Here is a 23,296-nt window from a genome sequence, read left to right as displayed (position 1 = left end):
GAAATGTACCCTATATAAGGAAGCGGCCGCGTACATAGCCGGTATTCAGATTTGGCGAACCGCGTTGGAAGGACACTGTGACAAAGTTTACGAAATGGGTCTGACCGGAAACCACCTTGTCAGCCTCTTGCTCTACATCTTCGTCGTCAACGAGATCCGTCTTCCTTTGGTGAGTTTATGATTTTTCCTCTTTTCACTCCGTGTCATTCGCTCGTTTCGTCGCAAAGTACTTACTTAAGGTACTTAGCGGGCAACTTTTCTTTTTGTACGCGTTTAGCGTCAGGTGGCGAGGAAAGTTGCGAGAAATTGAGAGAAAGACGAAGTTACTGTAAAGTTACTGGGATTTCGTTATGAACGGAATATGTAGAGTCGTTGGTAGCTTCTTTGGTATTCTTGTTCGTTAGTTTGTCCACGATGGGGTTTGTAATCGTTCGAGCGTGGTTTAATCGAACGAAGAACGTAAAGTAATGCAAATGTGTTCAGTTAAAAAATGGCAATAAACGTAACCATGAGTTTGTTGGATTTTAAAGTGGATTTTGTATGTGATATTTTTATGGCTAGCAATTTTCTAATTTTTCAATTTCTTACGGTAACGTATCCTTTCAGATTCAGAAAGGAATACCTTAATCTGATTCCATGCTGCGATTTTTATTTGTGGAGTAAAAAATTTCATTTACGCAAGGTTCATAAAGGGATTTTCATATTTTTCTTGTAAAATTTAATAAAACATATTTTCACAAGTATACCTTTTTTCTTCTATAGGATACAATGACATAGTTTCAACATTCTTGTTGCATTTTGTTACTTTATTAATGTAGTAGTAACACTACGGGAATTAAACGATTTTTAGAATTATTACGATTCAGAAAAAATCAAATTATGTAGAAATATGCTGCGAAAAGAATTTTGTAAAAGTAACATAATCGTTAAGAGCGAATAATATTTATCGAACTATAACGTTAAACGAAAATTTAAAAAATCGCAAACTGTATTTCAAAATATTCAATAGAATTTAATAATTTTTCGAATATCGGACATTAGTAGAAAAGATTCGCTAAAATAACAATTTTTAGTTGTAAAATAAATTATCAATATGTACGTTAATATACATTTATTTAATTTTGTATTAAATTAATTCAGAAGTTTACGTACTTTCAGGAAATTTGTTATTTTTATGCAACAAAATTTTTCCAATGTTTTTGAGTTACATTTTTCATACAAATATATCTTTTATAAAAATTAATAACAAAGAGAAAGAAATAATTATTCAAATGATTCAGAAACGTTGAAATTAACGAGCGTACAGAACACGAGAACTTCTTGATAGAGTACCAGTGCTTATTAAAAATTTTAGATCGCTTGAAATTTGATGATTGGGTAATTAACGCTCTCAAAATGCGATCCCAATTTCGGAACAAAGGGAATATCTTGATCAAATGGATTAGCGTTCGAAATACGGAACTATAGAGATCGAATCGCATGTTCTGGTAATAATTAAATTCCGTAGTTGAAAATTGGTAATCTTATTCCGACTTGTTCCGCGTGAACGATTTCCCTCTTGCCACAGCGATCGATTAAAGAATTTTTCATCTTTAATTGAAATTATATTATATCTAGTTGATTAGATAGTTCACCATTTGGGAAGAAATCGCAGAAACTTGATAGTAGATTCCCCATGATTATGATGGCAAGCGTATACATAGTTAACATGTCAATTGATATACTATAACATTGATACAGGGGTTAAGATGATTGATATCGACTATAATAGATTATTATTACGTTGATAGATTGTGAATCGCAATACAGTTCGCTGATTCACAACTGTTCTAATTGCAGCATATAAATCTAGCAATAATTGCACTTTCAAAATCTATACGATTCCTAAATAATTCTAATACGTTCTTATAATATTAATTTAACACCTAATTAAATTCACGTAATTAAAATCATGCAACATATTTTTCTACGAAAATTGTCCAAACGTCATGGCAAAAATATTATATTGGATTGGCAACAGTAAATGAGTATGGAAATCTTTTAATAAATCGATCGATTCTTTGGTAATAGAATGCTTGATAACCGTACGTCATAATTGGCATTATAAGATTCATTGAATATTCGGAATATCATTTCCTTAAAAAGCTTCATTAATTAGTGCGTTTCTTTGCCGAAGGGTTTAATTCGCAAGTTTTTCTGTGATCCGATCTGAGTAATAAAAGGCACGTTTCAAGGGAGGTAAAACGACGGATAACACGGATAAAGTATAGAGATTCATTTTACTCAAGAAATTACAAGTAATCTTCGATGTTCGAAAAAGGATGTGTCCTAGAAATTTCTTTAATTATTTTAATAAAAAAATTAATTCATTTTAGAAATATAGAAATATACAGATGAAAACACCGAACGATTCAGTTGCATAAACATTTGCTGCTATTTTTCTTATAACTAATTCGATATAAAACGTTAAGTATCATATATCATATACATGTATCATATAAATGTGCAATTTTTTCCGCAAATATTTATGTTGCCTACCTTCTCCTTATGTATGAATCTAACCCTCGTTTCCTTGTGTCAATTTGACGTGTTCTGATAAATGGGAGAAACCAATAATGGTACGTACATATCTTTATCTTATTCATGAACGATACGAACATCTTATTTTTGAACGATACCAACAGTCTTATTCTTCGATATACGGAAATATTATTTCAAATAAAAAATGCGTAAATTAAATACTATCTATTCTTTATTATATTATCTTCTTTGCCATTGCGTTAATTTAACATGAAAGAAGAAATCAATAATTCGTAAATATGAAATCAGTAGTTCGTTGTATCAATAAAATACAATCGTTCAGCAGATATGGAAGTAAAAATCGGTTTTAAAAATCTACTACTTTCTTCGAGATTAAATTATAACAGATCATGCAATATGCTTTTTATTAAAATCTATGTCATCTATACGATGAAAAAGAAGAGACAAATATTAGCTACATGTGTGAAAGAAAACAGATAGAAGCGTGGTACCTATCGTCCGAAAAATCGACGGTTTTTAATCATCGTCAGAATCATTGTGCGATGCTCGGGGGCGTAAATCATGACCATCGATATTTGGATGGTGTACAATAAAGATCACGTAACTAAACCGATCGATCATAATGAATATGAATTATAGCGATTGTGCGATATTTTTATATGATCTTTTACTAAATATCGAGCAGTATACTCGTTGAAGGATGCACGTGTTTTCAATGAAATAATTATTTACGATAGAAAGGAAATTATATAAAGTATTTTTAAACTGTACGTTCCTTCTATCAATCTTTCTACGACGCTACATCGATACTTTGTTAATTTGAGATAATGTATAAGTTCGTGTAGATAGAATTCGAATGAAACTTACAATTTTACATAAAATTAATTAAGATACTATACTCGGACTTTTTCTCCTCTTTGCGTAAGAAGTTACACCGCGACAAGTTCTCAAACACGTATCTAAAACTTTAACATCGTGTTAAGTAAAAAGTTTCATAAATTTGAACAAATCGCTTACGACGAGACTACTGTTCTTCTACGCTTTGGTCGGTTTCCACGAAAACAAAGTTTCGTAGTTAAAAATTGCCATTTTCAACTTACTTTCCCACGAAGAATTCTATCCATTTTCGCATATAAATGATTTCTAATATACCCTGTGTCTAAAATACCTATTTTTATTCACGGAGATAAGAAAAGAAGACTTTTCTAAAGGCGTGATGTAACACGAGTATAATTTCACTGTGATTACCAGATAAAAAGAAATAGCAAAAAGCTATCGATTTCTTACACAATGGTCCATTCGAGAGCGCCATTGTTCTTTACTCTAGGCAATTCCCAACTCCATTCATCGTCAAGTTTTATTTGTCACAAAGTAGCGAAATTTTCCCAAGATCGCGACAACTTTCTCGATGCAGCAAGTTTTTTAATTTCACCGTGCAAATTTGTATAGAACGTCGATACTGTCGCTGATTCGTCTTAAAGTTCTCTAAGGCCATCGGCAAGCATCTTTATTTCTGCATCATCTTGTTTTTCTTGTCCAATTTATCCTTTACCTGTACCTTTTCTCTCAGAGTTGTTTAGTTTCTTCTATCGATTCTTTCATATTAACTGATATCAATAGTATCAAAGAAAAGATCATCCTCTAGAGAACATTATTTTTAACCTTTGTAACAGAGTCTCGTTGTTATTTCAAAATTATTTACCTTCTTGTTATTATTTTCTTATTGTACGCCAAATAATCAATTTAGTAGAAATGTGCTTCCGTGGTAATGTATTATATTCATTGCGCAATTAATAGGAAAAATAGCGTAAATAGGTATCGTTCCAGCTAGTTTTACTATCGTTCTTGCTCGTTTTACGCGTCGAGCAGGGGCAATTGCCAGCAAGGAAACGCGTTATCCTTGCAGGAAATTTAATTAGTTTTCGAGAGTGGTTATTCATTGTCTCTTTTATTCACTGCGACCTGTGGATGACACGCGCCCAACTTCATTTACATTCCGAATATCCTTTGGAAATAAACCGGGACAACGTGTTCACCAGTCATTCGATCATTAGCTGAATCTGGTTTCCATTATATTTTCTACTATTTCATAGTTGCGATCTCATATTTAACAACGTTCTATTGAATCGTATGTCGTGGATTGATTTTAACGAGTAATCTTATTGGTTTCGAGACACGAACGATAGTATAATTCAATGAAAAAATTACTGTATAACGAAACAATAGATCTGTTCGACATTATGGACAAAAAGTTAGTGAGACAAAGTTCTGCTTTTGAGAAGATCGAACTCGATAAAGATGTATGTTTTTCAAAGTTCGTAATCAACAATTAAAATAATATATTTATATAATAATTATATATTTCGTCCAATTTCTTAAATTTGCGAATAGAAATGCTCGTTTACTTTTCTCATAGATTAGTTTTGTCGTAAAGATGTTCGCAATACGAAAGATTAAGCGAAAGAGAATATTCTTTTCTTGAAATTTCTCAAAATTCTGAAACCTCTTCTTGTAGACTTTTCGTGGTATCTACCAGTAAATGCTCAGGTGGTTTAAATACGTAGTTACTACCGACCGACATTTCACGACACACAATTCAGAACATTTCGCATTCGCACGGGAAATGGTAAAGCATACGAAGTTTATCAAAGTGCAAATTCAAGTGTGATCCGCGATGAGGACCTTCTTCAAGACATCGCGCTGGCTTTTATCGACGATCAGTAATTTCCGTCTCGTGAAAGCGCGATGAGAGTCTACAAGAGAGTGGAATACACATTTGAAAACATAGTTGATCAAAGATAATGCTGCCGGTGGCAACTAGCGTAACATCTACTCGAGTACATGAATAACAATTTAATTGTTTAACTTAAACGCATATTTCACAGTTGGTAATGCATGTGCGTAAGAATATTTTCTATAAATTCCATTAACAGCTTTTGTCACTAAGAATGAATAGAAACGAATAAGAATGAAATCCAATATTGTGGAAAAAAGCAGAAGTATACCGATAGATTCGGAATGTATTTTCTAAACGAGGAATATCATATGAATATCGATTGGAAGTCAATAGTGGACATGTTAATTAAAGTTGGCGATCTAGATGAATTTTTATGCGCGCAACTGTCATCAGATACGTTGGATAATAATTGTCTTTTCTAACATCGTTTAAGAGCCAAACAATTCGATCGAAACTAGATCAAAACTTCGGTATAAAAATTTCGCAAACGAATTGCAATTTTATCGGTTAATTAATCATAGTATCGAGTCATCGACTAATAATTGTTCACGTCTACGCTCACATCTAAAATTATTTTCGTATCCCAAAACGATCAATCTTATTTCCAAACGGTTAGTAGTTTCCCACCAAATAATCGCAATTCCTTTTTCCCCGGATCTTTAATTGAAATAACTAAATCATAAATAATGGCAAGCGCGCTACAAGAAGAATAAAAACGAATTCGAATGACCTTTTCATTCGAACATTTGCTTCCACCCACTCGAGGGCTGCTGCCATTAATCTACATCACTTTTAGCCGCTCAAAATCGCGTAGAACAATTTCTTCGAAATTCCATGTCACAGTGATTTCGTCGAGCTTTGCGCATATTAGAGTCGGTATTCCGCGTATCGGACGATTTACGATTTCCGGTGAGCGGAAATATTTTCCACGAAGCAACCCTCGCGATGTACCGGAGTGCCGAAAATGGTTCAACTGAGCAGATTCTCGTTGACCTCGACTGTCGTGTTCCGGGAATCAAACGATAACGAAAAGGTCACATCTCTTTCGCCGGATTATGTGCGAAACTGGCTCGTCGTGCTTTTCGTCCGTGGGGTTTTCGCACGAACGAGCAACCATTGAAGGTGCGGACCTGTCCTTGCTACATCGTCATCCATGATCCATCCCTTCCTTTCAGCTGATCCTTTTTTTCCCCTTTGCAAACGTCACTGTCGGTTTACATGCGATAAGCGGAGAAATGTGATTCGCGTGGAAACCTTGATGAAACCCTGTTGAGTGAAACATAACGAATGATATTTCCATCTTTAACCACTGCGATTTTGAACATGTTTGGGAACGAAGATGGACTAGGATCGGAGCTCGTTAGCGGGGGAATTGGCAAATTGCCTTGCGGAAATGGATTATTCGCATCGAACGTTCTTTATTCGTTGTCTTGTTTGCAATTTGTCGATCGGCAAGATTTGGAAAATTGCTTTTAGACAATTCACTTTCATGTATTTTTCTAATTCGTCGTTTACAGCCGCATCAATCACTATAATAGGTTATAGATTATCAATAATCGCTATTACTATCAGGTAGAATTATAAACCGAGCTTTGTAATATTTGCAAGAGATCGGTACGTTTTAAAAATTTCAGCAACTGTAGTGTCCGATCGAAATCTTTCAAGTTAGCTCTTATGAAATTAAAGTATGTGTCCAGCGTTAGAAAATTTAACATATTTCTCATAAGAAACGTGAGCGGGATAATTAACTTTTCTTCCGATAATTGTCAACCAAAAAAAGTTATGAAATTATTTTTAGAAAATTGACTATCGCACAGAGTTTTAAAATTCAATACCTGTAATCGTAAAAACGATGAAAAACGCTACTGTAACTGTGTGTAATTCGATTTTAATTAAATACACGCAAGCTAGAAATTAATTAGAGAACAAAGATTAATTTCTGCGAGGAAAGAAATACGAATGCCAATCTTCTGTAGTATTTGCATGGGACGTTATCAGACTACAGTTTAAAATATTTGTCGAAGCATAGAAATTTGGCTGATAGGTCTTTAATTATACGTGCACATATGTTACTGTGAGGAACGTTATTCAAACGATTTTGTCGATATTTTCTCGGTTAGTCTGTGAGGTTGGTGCAAGTGACAAGAATAAATCACGATACAGAGCAATACGATTCACATCAGGTGACAACACGCGGCGTTCCTATAGTCATGATTAATATATTTTATTTATAACATTTTGTTCCTATCATTTGTTATATTCTAAATGAAAAGAAGGGAAGTTATACAGAACCTCTATTTTGGAAAATATTGTATAATATATAATATGGTTAATAGTTAAACAGATGATAGACAATAAATAATATGTAATAGGAAAATAAGGGTAAAATAAGATTGTGTCTGTGAACGAATGGATGTGCGTATAGATGAGTAAGTGAGAATGCAAGGCGATACAGAAGATAATTATGAATCGAGTTCTTTTTATTCCGCTAGGCTAAAAATAAACTCTACTGCTGCTACTATTATGTAAAACTTAAGTAAATATTCCTCTCGACTATTAAATGTTACAACGAGTGCCATACTTTGGATATTTTATATATTTTTCTACATCAATCTGTGTATTTTTGCAATTCTGATTGTTCCAAAAAGAAACATCCACAATTTAGAAATTATATTTTAATTTGAAAACAAATAAAATTAAGTTACACAGCATAGAACTAAAAATCTGTAAGGATCTTTTTCTTACACTTCTATGCATTTCATATATTCATTTTTATAAATAAATCTTCTATGTCACGGAAAATTCTCGCGTAATTTAATAAAGAATAACATGAAAGGAATAAGGAATAACATGAAAGAAATCCTCTTTCTTTACATATCATTGACACGATCTTATTTTACCCATGTCGAGCATAATCTCATTCGCAATATTACAGAGTCGATAGGCGGGTTGCAGGTTTACAGGAGTATTAAATCGATTTGCGATAGGCGTATTCTTCGAACGATTTCTTCTGCGAGACCACGTGATAAGTTGCGATACGAAATGCTCGCAAGTCGGTAAAATAGAGAGACAGTTACACACGTAGAATATATGCAATTGCGCGTAAAAAAGAGAAGACGCGCGCGGAGAATGCGAAATGTTTGCGTAGTTTCTTCTACGAAGGAAGGAACTATGTCTCTCGAGTGGCTGTTATCGAAACTCGTTCCGGTAAATTGGAAAACGCTTTGTCACTTGTCGCTTCAGTTGTCCAAACGATTTCCTGTTCCTCTGTCGGTAAATTCTAATCGGACAAGTTTCATACCGCGAAATCCATACCGACTTCAGAACCAATTTAAAATTTTACGAGTGGATCAACTTGCGATACAACTTCTTTGGAGATTTAAAAATGCTTTATTGTTTTTATTTCTGTGCTTTTTGTATTTACGATTTCTGAGATTTTAAGGGGTAAGCAATGAGAGATTCTCAATACAGACATGGCAATACTTATATAAATAAATTAATAATGATACTTTCTGATAATTAATATTCCCACGTAATAAGGTAAAAGTAACTTTTCGTCTCTCTACATTCTTACTTATATTTGTAATCCGCCTATTACCTAGATAATAAATAGTAATAAGCTTTTTGTCTCTCGTAGTATGAAGAAAATTGATAAAAAGTCATTTAAACAGAACCGTTTAAAAATAGCTACTGGAATCCACACATAATTTATTTTTTTTTTTAATTATTATTAATTTGATGGATTTATTTTCGTTACGACATATAAAAATAAAGCAGATAAGAGAAATTCAGTTTAATTCTTCTTTCCCAAGGAAAATAAATATATCTCGATCAATGGAATTGGCTGTTTCCTTTGACAGGGATGATTTTCGCTTGGTTAATTTTGCCGGGCTTTCTCTGAGATCGTTCTTGATTTATGTAACGGAACGAGAAACCCGGTGACTGAAATAACTCAGGGGCAAGCCACGAAATTACAGAAACTTTAAAAGTTTATCCTGTTGAAACGAGATTCAAAAGTAAGGAGTCATCGTCTTTGGGGTTTAGACATTCAAAGAACGCGCTTTAGAATTTCGCTCTTTGACGAATTGACATTCTTGTCATTTCTAAATACACGAAATATTAGGGCTGTATAGATTCTTGTTGACTGTGAGGAGATGAATACGAGGCTTGTAATAAATTTTGCGAAACTCTTTGTGACCAAGATATGGAATTTTATTTTTAAAATATTATTTTTAAAATCTTTAATAACTCATATTTCATAAAAATATAATAGTATAAATATTCGCGGAGAAATATCTGATTATTATAACGAATACTCAAAATTGCGTGGTCTGTTATCAACAAGAGTTGAATAATGAACACGACGCGACATAATCTGTTGAACAATAATGAAGCTACTTCGTGGAATTGGACTAAATTGCAAAGACAATAGCTTAAAGCAAATTTACAAAGTATACAGTTGCGCTTAAGTTATTATACGGTGGTTTAATTAGGTAATTCGTTGAAATATTCGTTTAACTTTTAAATGCCAGTCGAGCGTCGCTTTAGGAATGCAATTTAATCTACGCGACCAAGGGCAACGTTGTTAAACGTGTACGAAGAAAAGGGGTGAGACGAGGGTAGATTTAATGAGACACGCTCTTGATTATCGGCGACAATACCTACTGCAAGCTAACGTCAACAGTGGTTTCCCTTTAATATTGTCAAAATGACGTGCATATGATACGCATGATACGTAATTTTTAAGTAAACGAAAATATATTAGAATTTAGAATTTGCTTCTCAAGTTAAAACGTTTCTACTCTGGTACTCTAGGATTTATGTGAATCTGCTACCTCACTCTTAAGTTTGAAATTCATGTTTACCGATGAGAATTGATTTTGAAACACGGCAAATTCGATACTGTGTTTCGGTTAATCAGATAGGTACGTAAAATGTGGCATAGAGAGGAGATCAACATTTCAATAGCATTGCATAGTGTATCAGATGCATAGAATATTCGTTTGATATGCAGCGAATTCACTGATATGCATTATGCATAACTTGATTAGGTTTCGTAAGATATTGACGAGTTTTTTAATTATTTATATTAGTCGTGTAAAAATGCACAGCTAATAACGTGAAATATGCTTGTTACAAATGACGGAAAGAGAATAGTCGTACTGAATTATTAAAATACATCTACTATAATAAAATGATCACATGTTCGTTATTCGACGTTACGAGCCATCAAGAAATTCAAGTAGGTAATTTTGTGGATTTAGATCTGGAAAATTAATGGTAAGCTGTACTAGAAGTATGCGTTCAGTATTTTAAGGAACAACAATGATTTGTTAGCAATTCAAGACTGATAGTCTTTCATTGAAATGTAAGTCAAGTGAGAGATCAGAAAATACAATCAAGAACAATGCTGCGTGAAAGACTATTGAAAATAATCCATGGCAAACAGTAGCAAGATAATACTTGAAAGAAAATTAAGCTTTCCGAGAATTGATCGTCACTTAAAAAATAAAGGAAATTGACAGATGAATTCCATTTGAATTACACGGTAGAAATTTTCCATTTTTACTTTTTATTTTATTTTCTTAATGCGTATTTTAATTGCAATATGTTTGCTTTTGAAATGATATCTAAATCAATGAACAGAAGTACTTGCGATAATTTTATTCTGATAAACAAATAAACGAGCAATTAAAATAGAACGAAGGTAGAATAGTTGTTTTTCCTTTTGTTTAATCCGCGGATAACATTTCAATTTTTATTCAATAATAATTGGAATAAATCTGAATGTAAACTATTAACTTTAAATATTAATATGAGAATATACAATATGTTATGTGTTTTACTATTAAAAAAGATATAGTAAGAATGTTATGTAACTAATTTCGAATAGATTTTGCTATGAATTATCATCTTGTCGTCGATTTCTCATACTTTTAGTGTGATAAATACTTTTGCTTCATTGTGGGTTGGCGTATAATGAAGTTCGTGTAATATCGAGCAACTCGGCTGCACGAAATTGCTGTTTAGTTTCACGATACGCAGTTAACGTCCTCGACATTTGTCCCAACTTCATAAAATGTCTGCACCTGCCAGAAGGCGTGAAGTTACGTGTGTTTATTTCACTATTTCCCTCACAATTAAATATAATTAAATATAGTACACAAATACCATCTTTCGTTATTATATTTCTCAAGTACTTTCTCGACAAATGGATATTAGTACTACCACTACAGCAATAGGATAAATGCAACAAATTTGCAGAAAGTTGGCAGAAAGTTGGCAGAAAGTTTGCAGAAGTAAACCAAAACGAATTTAACAAGGATATTATATCGACTAAACTGACAGAAATTTATTTTATTTTAATATTGAAGGTAGATATATTATGTCACCTTAATGTTTTGCACATTCTTCGTGTATTAAGTTTTAAATGTATTAAATAACAAACGTATTTACATCGTTCACGATTATGAGGTTGGATTGGGGTTACTGAGTTTTGTTAAGCTAGTTTGCTCAATAGAATATGTCAAATTAGAGAACATGCTCGTGCTTATCGTACCTGACTTGGCAGGTTCTGAGGAAACCTTACTATTAATTAAATGGATCTTGATCGGATGAAATACGAACATCTAAATGAATTATCAAATAATATTTCTCTTTGTCTGAAATTTTCCTTTAATATTTATCATTTTTATTCGCATGAAAATCTAGAATGCAGAAAAAAAGTTTAGAATGAAGAAGAAGTGAAATATGTCTTCTAAGAACTGGCCTCACACTGAACTGAACTTCATCACACTGGCCTTAGTATAGGGGAATGTATTATGGTGAAGTCCACTGTATTTCATCTACTAACTACTCATTTATTTTCTACTTTACATTACCTTATCTAAATATTATTCTGATAAGAAGCGATGCCTTCTAATTTAACTTAAAAATAGCCTAACTACAAATGTAACTTCATTCAAAAACATCCTATTTAATTGTAGATTTAATTTTACTTAAAGATATCTGCTAATGTATCTCACCTAATTGTAAATCTAATTTAAGCTTCCTGTCAAAAAGATGGAAACGTTGAAAAAATTAACGACAAATATATTTATTAAAAAACTGTTTAAGACTCAATGCAAATATCAGATGCAATAATAAAATATTTTATTCAAAGCTAAATATTAATGTAAATAAAATAACAAGAGCAATGTTCGAATCTTGTTTCTTTGATTCCGAAATTTGCTTATCGCGAAGTTCCTTGCACAGTATATTAATTTTCATTTTAAGTTTATTGTGGTAAACATATCTTCAATCCGAGATACTCAAATTAATATAAAATATCAATCGTCAATCTCATCTTAAATTCTACAATTTTTTTAATTTCTATGTAATACTACCAGTCACTCGTGTCGAATCGAATCTTTCATCCTACGACATGATTGACTGACAGGAGGAACAGAAATGCATGCGACTTACGATTAGACATGAAGTTCGTTGTTATCGATGGTGTGATATACGAAAAGTCATTTGAAAAGCGGTTATCAAGTAAAAACCGTCGAGTCCCATGGTGGAAGTAGAGATTGTGAAAAATCTTTAACAAAACACGAATATCATAAATTGTTATTAAAGGCAGTGTTAATTATTTGGAATATACGAAATAATGAGAGAAGTTAATCTTTTTAGAATTGAAGTACAACATGCAAGTTACTTACATTCTTGGCTTTTGAAGCACTCATTTAATTACAGATTAGATCCTCTCCAGAGAACGGGAAAAAGTGGAAGTTGTAAAAAAACCTTTGAGAAAATGTAAAATATTACAAATTGTTCTTAAAAACAGTGTCGATTGTGTTGCTTATCAAAAGTGATCCCGGTACAATAGCGACCTCTTTATGAGAATAATAAAAGTTACATATTTAAAAAAGTCAGGAGATGACGCTACTATAGAAAATTCGTGCAGGAAATGTACATAGCAAGATATAAGTTGGAAGCCCATGGTCCTTTTTTCCTAATCTGTAAATTGAGCTCAATTTAGAATGTAAGTTATTTCAATTTCTTGCGAATATAACGAAATCTAGTGTATCTAGTTTAAGCTCAGACATTTGTTAAGCAAATCTACTCTGTTGAACTGTTTAGAATTTCGTGTGAAAGTATGGATTAAAACAACAAAATGACTGCTTTAATTTATTTGGGATAAACAAATAATTTAATATACTCGTAATAGCAAATTAATTTCTATAATCTTTTATAATTTCATCTTAGTATTCTTAACAAGCTATAGATTATCCATTATTCAGCTATGACATATCAATTATACGTTATAAGGTTATGTATCATGGAATGAATAATTGTATTAATAACTAAATATTACCAGTAATCCGGAGAGCAATATGAACACGAGAAGACTGCTTCCGCCAAATTAAACGTTAATTATCACAGCCTCTATATTTGAATTCCTGTTTCTTTCATGCCGATCTCTTTATTAACCAATAATCTGTGCGAAAGAAAACAAATGTACAATACAAAAACCAATTATATTAAAACGAAACAATATACGAGTACAAAATCTGTCTCAAAAGTAAATAGTACGAGCTATTGATAACTATAATAGTCAAATGTACAATCGAAGAATAAAAAAACAAAAAAGAACTTGAAAGTATATTTAATTTTGATACAATAATGTTCAATAAATTAATAAATGAATGCGTATTAATAAAACAAACCTAATAGTAGCATATAAACGTAGAAGAATAGCATTGGAAATGTATTACGCAGTTAATGATCTCAAGTGTCGATCGATACATCTTGACGCCACGATTTTCGACAATCGAATGATGCCCGCGCTGTGGTTTCGTCTAACATTCGTATTGGGGTGGGGATGTTTAGCTTCGCGGGAAGTCGAACGTATTCGAACCGATGAATTCTTGGAAGATGCTAGAACATATCATATAGCATACAAATTAGTAAATTCCTCAGATACAATGCGTGAGAATATATTCTGACTCACGAAAATATTTAAAAACTTACCATAGAAAACTGTACATATATATTATGATATATATACATTATATATATATTATATTACATACATATTTGAAACTTTTCGGAATTTTAGCTAACCATTTATTTTAAATTTTCCACAAAATATCATTTATGTGATTAATCTCTCATAAATAACAAAATAGCATCGTGCATGATGAAATCTGCGTTCAAATGATATGTTCTTTAATTAGTAACAAACCAAATTAATTTTTGATGACACGACGAACCTGTTTAATTACGACGCATCTGTCCACTATTTCACACATCACGCGCGCGCCGATTAATTAATTTCCTCGTTTCGACTATGAATTAGAATTGAAAAATTCTCGTTGATTCTTTAGCCTTGTTTTCCTGTAGCGTTCCATCAAATATTAAATGTCAGACTATGACACTTGCCAAGTTCACGAACGTGTGTCAACTGTTTAATTTATTTCTTCGTTAATTAATTACATGGAGAATATTCGTCTCGAAAGTTTTATGCTATTCCAACGAAATATAATTTCTACAATTTTCGTCTCGCTTGTGCGACGTTATTTTATCGCAATAAATTCAAATTCAAGTTTTCGTGTTTCCATCTTATTCCAATATTCCACCTCATATTAATTTGCTTGCGTATTTGAATAGTGGTCCTTAAAACTATATAATTAAATTTAGTCTGTGTGGGTGTAGAATACAAATTGTATTCACATTCAAGCTATGACGATTGGAAGGTAAAAACGAAATAATTTCAGAGTAGGAGGAGCGACGATACTTTAGCAAATGTTCTGTTATAATAGTTTATGATATCTTTATTTTGTTGCAGTAAAACACATTCTGCTTTCTTCTCAAACAATATTTATCTTCTTTTGCACGCTTGAAAAAGAAACATATAAAGGCAGAATTTTTTCTTCTAAGGACTGAGCTTTCTCTTGTTGGAAGCATCACTTATTCATATTTTTTCCGTTAAAAAATCCAAGTTTTCCTCTCATCGAATAAACGGTCGCAAACTTTTCTAGTTGCATAAAATACGAGGTTTACTCGGGCAATCTTTATGCATATTATGGATATCCGTTATCCAGTTAGAAATTATTTAGTTTCCCAAGATAGATCGTTCATGCGATACCAAGCGTAAAATAAGCTTTCAGTAACACGTTATGCATGTTATTATGCGGTTTTATAATGAACTGATTTTTCCAATTTTGTATGTGCGATTAAACTAATCTTCCTGAATAATATACCAGAATTTGTTTACAACAATTGCTTTATTTGTTAGAGACTGATACGCGTAAGTTTATTTCGAATTCCGTTCCTCGTTGCAATTGTCGAAATGGTTGCCTGCTTCTAATCAAACCAATGGCCAGAGTTCAAAACTGACTCTCGAATCGAATGGATTGATAAATTCTTTGACTTTATGAAAGCTATTCGATTGATAAATTCCAAAAACCATAGTACAGTCTATGGAATATCTGAAACACCAGGCTTTGGTGGAAATAAATTGAATACACAGTTTATTCAAGGATGATTAATCACAGTTGTGCAACTAATCAATTCATTATTTAAAATAGAAATACGGAAATGTTATTCCATACGCTATAAAGAAGAAGAATTATTTTCACCTATACAATGATCTTAGAATTTAATCTTTACTTTCTTTTGATGATTAAGAAGGTATACGATATTCCTAACAATTTACAATACCTGCAAAATCGATACATATTAGCGTCGATATTGAAGCTACAACTACTTATAACCGATATAAACGAAGGGGAGGTAATAATGGAATAATCGTGAACGGGATTTTCTTATTATACTTCACGTAGTAGTATCAATCTTGCCTGTTATAAGGTTCCCTATCGAGAAAATTGATTTTAAAGAATTATCGACGATACATAGGCGCACAATATAAATCTTTAATGCTGAAAGATAAAATAGCTTTTTAAGTTTCCAATTAAAACAGTTATTTCCTGGCTCGAGACAGGTCCAAGTATAAACATGTTGGAGAACAACGAACATATTCTTACCAAGACACAATAGATAGAACAAATTATTGCTCTAGTGTTATTTGATAAGCATAGTTTAATTAAACTATCCTTTTCGACACTTTAACATTTATATCAAAGTTGATTTCTATCGCGAGAAGACATTGAATTTCCACTTCCACTTAATTTCCATTGGGAAGGTATTTAAACAGTTATCTTCCCAACAAATCCATCGAGCTCAACAAACGCTGTTTTAAATTTACAGGTGACATGCCAGGATGAAGATAACACCCAATGCATGCCAAAAGCAGCCTTCTTGGCTCTGTTGCGTCATCCGGAAGTCAGCTCGAATTTAGCCGCCTATTCTAGAACAGCGAGAATAACTCAGGATGCAAAAAGTCGTAACGACATGGCGCATCTGAGAGCTTTAACCGAGGAGGCTGACGACACGGAGATCTGCGTACCTGGTCGCGTTTATTTGCAACTATTGAAGGATCCGGTCATGCGTGGCGATCTCAGTATAATTCTCAATGGAAGAACACAGAAGTTACCGGATCTCCTAGGACGTTTGCTCGACGATAGCGACGAGATGGATGCGAGGGAGTTCCTGCTTGAATCTCAGAAAAGAAGCCTCGCAACGTTGGCCAAAAACGATGATCTACCGATTAGTATCCAGGATCGTATTGCTGAAAACGAAGATGACGAAGAAAAGAGGGCTGCAATTTCCAGGTACAATCGTATTTAGTACGTATGTATTTAGCATTAGTTTAGTACATCTGCAACGTCTTTTCAGCGAAGTTTCAATTTCGTGGTAAATTTTGTTCTGTCCTTTGTCTTAATATCTGCTATTCCAGCTAGATCATTTCTTAATGCATAAATTATTTTGAACGAAATCGCAAATGAAGAGACTACAATAACTTGGTGTTGTTACATTTCAAGAATATTTAAATCCAGAACTGATAGTAATTCTTGTGAATCTGAAAAAGAATGAAACTAGTTAATCGTTGAGAAAGTACTTTGAAAAATACAACAGAAATTAGAAAATCAGAATAAGGATAAATAATCCCCTAGAAGTTTTGATCAATTGTGTAGCGTTTGTTATTCAAAAACTAAACGGAATGAACCAAAAGTCAGGAATTTTACAATGTACAAAATCGGAGTTAATCTTCACTGAACATTTTTTAAACAGCGAGCAACCAGGACAAAACGACGCAGGAATCTCCCGTGATTATCTCCTCTCTGGTGGTCGTTCAGATTTGCAATCCTTCGCACGAGACTTCCAGATGGAAAAACGAAATGTCGGCGCATTAGCTCGGGATTTCGCGTTACCACCTGGTAGACGTAATATCGCGTCCCTGGTTCGTGACTACGACCAGAGCAAGAGTAACAACCGGGAATCTACTTTGCCTTACAATGGAAAAAGGAACGTCGCTTCCTTGGCGAGAACGTTCACTCTACCTCAAAACGGGAAAAGGAACGTGGCATCCGTAGCCAGAGACTACGGACTCCCTTATGGGAAAAGATACGTCGGTTCCTTGGCCAGAACAGGCGATTTTCCCGCTAGAAACCAGAGAAGCGTCGCTTCTCTGGCGAAAAATTCCGCTTGGCCAGTTTCATTGAAGAGAGGAATATTCTTGCCCGGAAGCGTGATCCTGAGAGCTCTTTCCCGCCATGGTAGATCGATGGTGGACGAAACGAATGCGAGAAACGACCTGTTAGATCTTCAGGAGCTGGAACAAAGTCAGAGAAACGATTACGAGACTGCGGAGGAAAAGTTGAACGATTCCTTGACGAAAATCGATTCGAACATTAGGAGACCCAAGAGACAGATTGGCTTCTCCGACGAGTATCCTCTGCCTGTTATGCAAAATACGAACGGTTTTGATTACGAAGAGATGATGGAGGCGCTCAGTGGACAGTACCCGAACGCAGAGAAGAGGTTCATGGGTGAGTAAAATGTATTTGCTTCTTTGTGGAATAAGTTGGAAGTTTAGGGGGTGAAAATTGTAATTCGATTCGAGTATCCAGGAAACTCTTTGTGGAAAGATGAAATTGTTGATTCTTCGAGCGAAATTTATTATTTTCTTTTTCTTTAAAAGAAAAATGTAGATTATCCGTATTAATATGTTAAGTAATTTAACAATTACTTTAAACAGAGAAAATGATTCGCGTCAACTCGTATTTTCGAAAAATAGCTGAACAAAGTGTTAAGAATAGAAATAGTTTCTCAAACACCAAATAGCAATTTCCTATCTTTTTCCATTAAATAGTCCGTTCCATCCTTACGACAGACTAGATTAATTAACTTTTCAACCGAATAACAGCAATACGACACGCTATGTCCCTCGTAAGCATCCTTGTGCACTCAGAGCCCGATAAAAGTAGACCTCGACCCGTTCGAGCGAGTGTATTTCATGTCGTCGGGAATGGACATGTCAACCACGTAGTTGAACGTGAAAGTCAGAGATCGAGCGTAAATCGAGCGCTATCTGTGAATGTCAGAAACAGGTTCTGCACCGGAGATGCAGCCAGAGGTAGACCAGTTCGGCTACCCGGAAACGTTTCAAGCGAGTAAAAGACACATCGGAGCCCTGGCACGTCTTGGTTGGCTTCCATCTTTGAGGGTCGCGCGATTTTCGCGCTCACTTCGGTATCCGAATGGCAGGTCAGACCATTAGGTTCTCACCTGCTCCGTCGTTCTAGGGCAATTCCGGAAGAGATGGACCTCGTTGTTAAAGAAACATCTCAAACTTACGTATTTTAAAAGATTTACTGGATATTACACCTCCCCGTATAGCGAATAATTTTTTCTAAACTTCATGTATCTTCGTGTAACTACACGATATATTCATACGTAGATGGAGAAAATTTGCAGCTGTACAAAATTTGGGCTTGTGATCCGATTCCTTCCTCGCTATTACGGCGTAAATGGATTGGTTTAACGATAGCTGTATTATCTTATCAAATCGATTTCCTAAGTTGGCTCTGAAATCATCATCTTAGATCGAATAAACGTAGTTAAAGATTCTCTTACGAGCACGATGTAAGCAGCTCCTTTAATAATAGATTCGTACCAATTCCATAATTCTTAGTCTTATCAGACAACGAAATATTGAGCTTTAACAAAATTTTATAGAGATACGATGAATGAAAATCTGCAGACGCGTCCCATTATACAACAAAGCGGAGCTGACGGATAGTTTAACAGATAGTTTGAGAAATACCTGGTTCGTCTCTCCCGATGGTCCATCGTATTTTTTGAATTACTCTATATCTCTCCTATGTCTCTTTGTGTCGTTGTCTTTCTCCGTCTTTCTCTTTGTACTGTCCTCCATTCTCTCCTCGTCATGCTGTCGCGAACGTCTACGGCCGAATAAAAGTGTAGAAAGAATGGAACGAAAGAACGATCGTTGGGAAACAAGTCGTCGAGTCATCGGGAATATTCGAGTATTTCGCAGAGGGAGATTCTGCGGATCGTAGAAAACGCGATGACCATATTACGCCAAACGTTCGCCAATATATACCATCCTCCGCTTCTACTTCTTCTACTTCCACGTGGACCGTTCACGGTAGTTAAGTAGCAACTGCAATGTAGGTGTCTCAATGTGGTGCACTTATCGATGTTATGGAACTGTGTACTCGATGCTACGGCCAATTTACAGCGCTGATGTGGTAGATGTTTTAGATTGGCTGGGATATAACAACATTATTACTCTAGTGCCAACAGTCGATAGTCAATAGGTAGTTCTTTGATCATAGTTTTAGAGCTGCCCTTTGTTAAATTATCGTTGCTATATCTATACAGTATACAGGGTCATCTATCTGAACGAGCGTTTCTAACTTCGATTCGTATTAACCTGTAATTGGTGATTTATAATCGATACATTAATTTCACAGGAAAATGGAAGGATGGATATTATAAAAGCAGAACATACCTTTTTATGTGACTTCGACGAGAATATATTTGATTTACAATGTGTATTTATTTTAGCGCTTTCTCGTTTTCTAAAATCGTAAAGTGTAAGTAACGTTCTGATCTTGTCGATGTTCCTTTTAGTCGAAGAAGAAACGAGTATAGGTACTACAATAGATTACCCTATTCTTTGTCCTTTATTCTGTAGGCAGACAATGTTTTATTACGAATAGAAAATTTATGTTTCTCTTTTTTTTTATTTTTTTTGTTTCGGAAAGTGTGTTAAGGTTATTTCATACGGATGCGTATTTGAGATTTTACTAAAATGTCGAAGTTCTATCGCTAAAACATTGCTCTGTCTTTGCTGTTGAGTAGTTACGTGTTGAATATTAGATATGTGTTTTGCTGCCAAATTTCTTCGCTCATCGAAATTTCGTTTCTATCAACGAACAACTTGAGTGTTTTGTAAGCTTATATCTGTAGAATTTTTTATGCAGAGACTAATTAATAGATGGCACAAGCTGTTATGCAAACATAACGAAGACCTACCATTGTGTTCGTTTTTTCCTTAGATATGGCAGTTACACGAGACGCAGTCGATAAAATGATACGTTTGGACAGGAAGTAATGCCTCATGCGAAACTAAATCAAAAGTGTAAAATAAACTTTCTTGAAAATTTGTTGCGTACATATTACTGTTGTTTAGCATTTAGACAATAGACGCGATAGACATCACATAAGTAGTACCTCTCGATAATACTTATTTGCCACTTTTGATTTATTTTTACGCAAGGAATCACCTCCTACTCGCTTGTACCATTTTTGTGACCGTAGTCTGTATTTAGTGATATCAGTGTTTAAGCGCTGTGTAGCGTAATAACGATGACTCTATGTAGACTATATGTGCTATATAGACTAGTAACTTGCAGTGTAACTAGAGAAAACATAGTTTCGCGATTTGACACGAATTTTGAATCATGTATTTTAGGGAGAATCCCGCAGATGGGCCCCCGTCCGACTACTCCGCCAACTCGTCGACAAGGTCGCTAAGACCTAACTTCAAATCAAGGAAACACTCCGTTCAAGCCCTGCATGGGGATTGTCGACACGGCTTCAAAAGGTTTCTCGTCTTACCGACTACGGATAATTATTTCCATGAAAAACTTCCTTACTCGTTGCGATCCAAATCGTCATAAACAGTCTCTTTTTTACTTATCTATCATACGATAAATATCGATGAATTAGTCATTCTGTTCGTGCTTTTGCTCGTACATCTCTGAAATTGAATAACGATTATAAATACGTAAATACTTTGAGAAACGAGATTTGTTTTCGAAGAACTTTCGATATTTATCTGTAACTGGTATGAGATTATTTGCTAGTAACTTTTCTCTTGATTTTGAGATTATCTGGCACTGGTAAATGTCTTTTCGAATCATCGCGTTTAGCAAGTAAAAGTATATGGGGCGCGTTATTGCTTGTTTTTGACGAACTACTGCATGAAAATCATTTCTAAAGATTCAGGGAAATATGTAGATTTAATTCTCAACTGGTATCGAATCGTAAATGAATTTGCATTAAGTTATTTAATTTTTATGTTCGAGTTTAATTTGTATTCTATGTTACTTTTCATATAAGAGATAGAATACAAGATAGTCTAAAATTAAACAATCTAGCGGAATCTCTTGCGATTACTTACGATCCAAATGTATCGGTTGAGATTAAACGATGGAAGCTCAAATCTGTGGAAACTTGCGGAACTATTATATGCGATGGATGACTGGTACTGTATTTATTATTACGGTATGCTACATTTAAAAGCTTTTTCGTGCTTCAAACGGCTATCAATGTTTAACTAGCTCGAAATATTGACTAAATATTACAATATTGTTAATTTTCACTAGCAACCGAAGATTTTATAAAGTGAATTATTTACGCTTCCTATCGACGTATAGTCTGACACGTACTGTTTTATATATATATACATGTAACGACTTTATATACTGTATTTAATTTAGTGCTTACTAACTTAATACTCTAAGCGTACGTTTAAGGGAAAATAGCAGTCAATACGAGATAAAATTCAGAGCGACGTTCAATTCTTTACGAAACGTTGCTAATAGATTAGCAAACACCAATTATTGCAGTAATTTATATCACATTCGATCATGTAGCTTTATTAGTCTAGTATTTTATAGTCTACAAAGAAATTATGTTTACACAGAACGAATGGCCCCTTCTTGTACGGCAGCACAAATACTTATCATTTGCAGGAATTTTATTTACTTTCCGAGTAATGTTAACGGCGTGCAAGTGTAATTACCAGAAATATTAGAAAATTGTACGTTGCTCTAATAATATTTACCTAATCTCGACTCTTTACTTTTGTACTAATTTCTCATGCTGTTTACGTTAGATTAAACATATCACGTGTACCTTTTAATGTCTCCTGCGACTTCTATTAACGTTAAGAAACTTTCTCAGAAATATTTTTCTCCAAAATTAATGTAATTAGACGATAACAAGCGACAATAACGTTATATTAAGAATAATAATCTTAATGTCTGATCTGATTCGCGAAGCTACCTTACTTATCGTTAGATACATCTGTTTTGCAACGTAAAATATGTCTTAATAATATTTAGGATTCCTTTCAAATTATTTACTAAATTGCTCACAATTCTATCTAAAACTTTTCACATACTGTTTTCTTTTTTAACGAGCAGTTTTACACAACATTAGTTACGTTCAATGCATTTACTTTGAAAATACAGATGTATTCGTATGGTAGTAAGTGAAACGAACAATCAGATAGAATTACTCGATGGTCTGAAGCATTTTCGTATCCGAAAGGATTTCATCGTTCGATTGAGAGATGTTCACCGAGCAAGTTGGAGATTCTTTTAGAAGTTTTCATTCGATATTTCTACAGCCGCGGTTCACGATCGCAAATAGAAGAAAAAATGCAGGAAGCCGTGACGCGATCTTCGACGTATAACAGTAGTCGGTGTAAATCTTATAGCGCTGAGGGCTTGCAGGCTCCATAGTAATAACGCAAAATTCAGCTTTCTTTTTGTTCATGATACATGTTTCAGTACTTATCGATAGATCATTGTGTAA

The 23,296-nt window shown here is 34.0% G+C and overlaps 1 protein-coding gene and 1 long non-coding RNA gene across 7 annotated transcripts; one reads left to right on the top strand and one right to left on the bottom strand.

The window, feature by feature from the left end:
• Nucleotides 1–56: 56 nt before the first annotated feature.
• Nucleotides 57–22,919, top strand: Nplp1 (Neuropeptide-like precursor 1). 6 transcript variants are annotated; one of them, XM_069127042.1, is made up of 5 exons: nt 57–169; nt 16,529–16,992; nt 17,453–18,210; nt 18,772–18,928; nt 21,165–22,919. In XM_069127042.1, the coding sequence occupies exons 1-5, from the start codon at nt 95–97 to the stop codon at nt 21,370–21,372; spliced, it is 1,662 nt and encodes a 553-aa protein (XP_068983143.1). In that variant the 5' UTR covers nt 57–94; the 3' UTR covers nt 21,373–22,919. The 6 variants fall into 6 exon arrangements, with proteins under 6 accessions (XP_068983143.1, XP_068983142.1, XP_068983141.1 ...); XM_069127041.1 differs by having other exon boundaries at nt 18,766–18,928; XM_069127040.1 differs by having other exon boundaries at nt 16,529–17,007.
• On the bottom strand, nt 4,939–13,130 carry LOC138186810 (uncharacterized). Its single transcript, XR_011174998.1, has 3 exons — nt 12,979–13,130; nt 12,743–12,857; nt 4,939–6,544 (listed from the first exon to the last, which is right to left on the bottom strand). It is a non-coding gene; the product is annotated as an uncharacterized LOC138186810 (long non-coding RNA).
• Nucleotides 22,920–23,296: the final 377 nt, after the last annotated feature.

The sequence above is a fragment of the Bombus flavifrons genome, chromosome 14, assembly GCF_040668555.2.
Source record: "Bombus flavifrons isolate JBK064 chromosome 14, iyBomFlav1_principal, whole genome shotgun sequence".
NCBI lineage: Eukaryota > Metazoa > Arthropoda > Insecta > Hymenoptera > Apidae > Bombus > Bombus flavifrons.
This window is presented reverse-complemented; position numbering and strand designations above follow the sequence as displayed.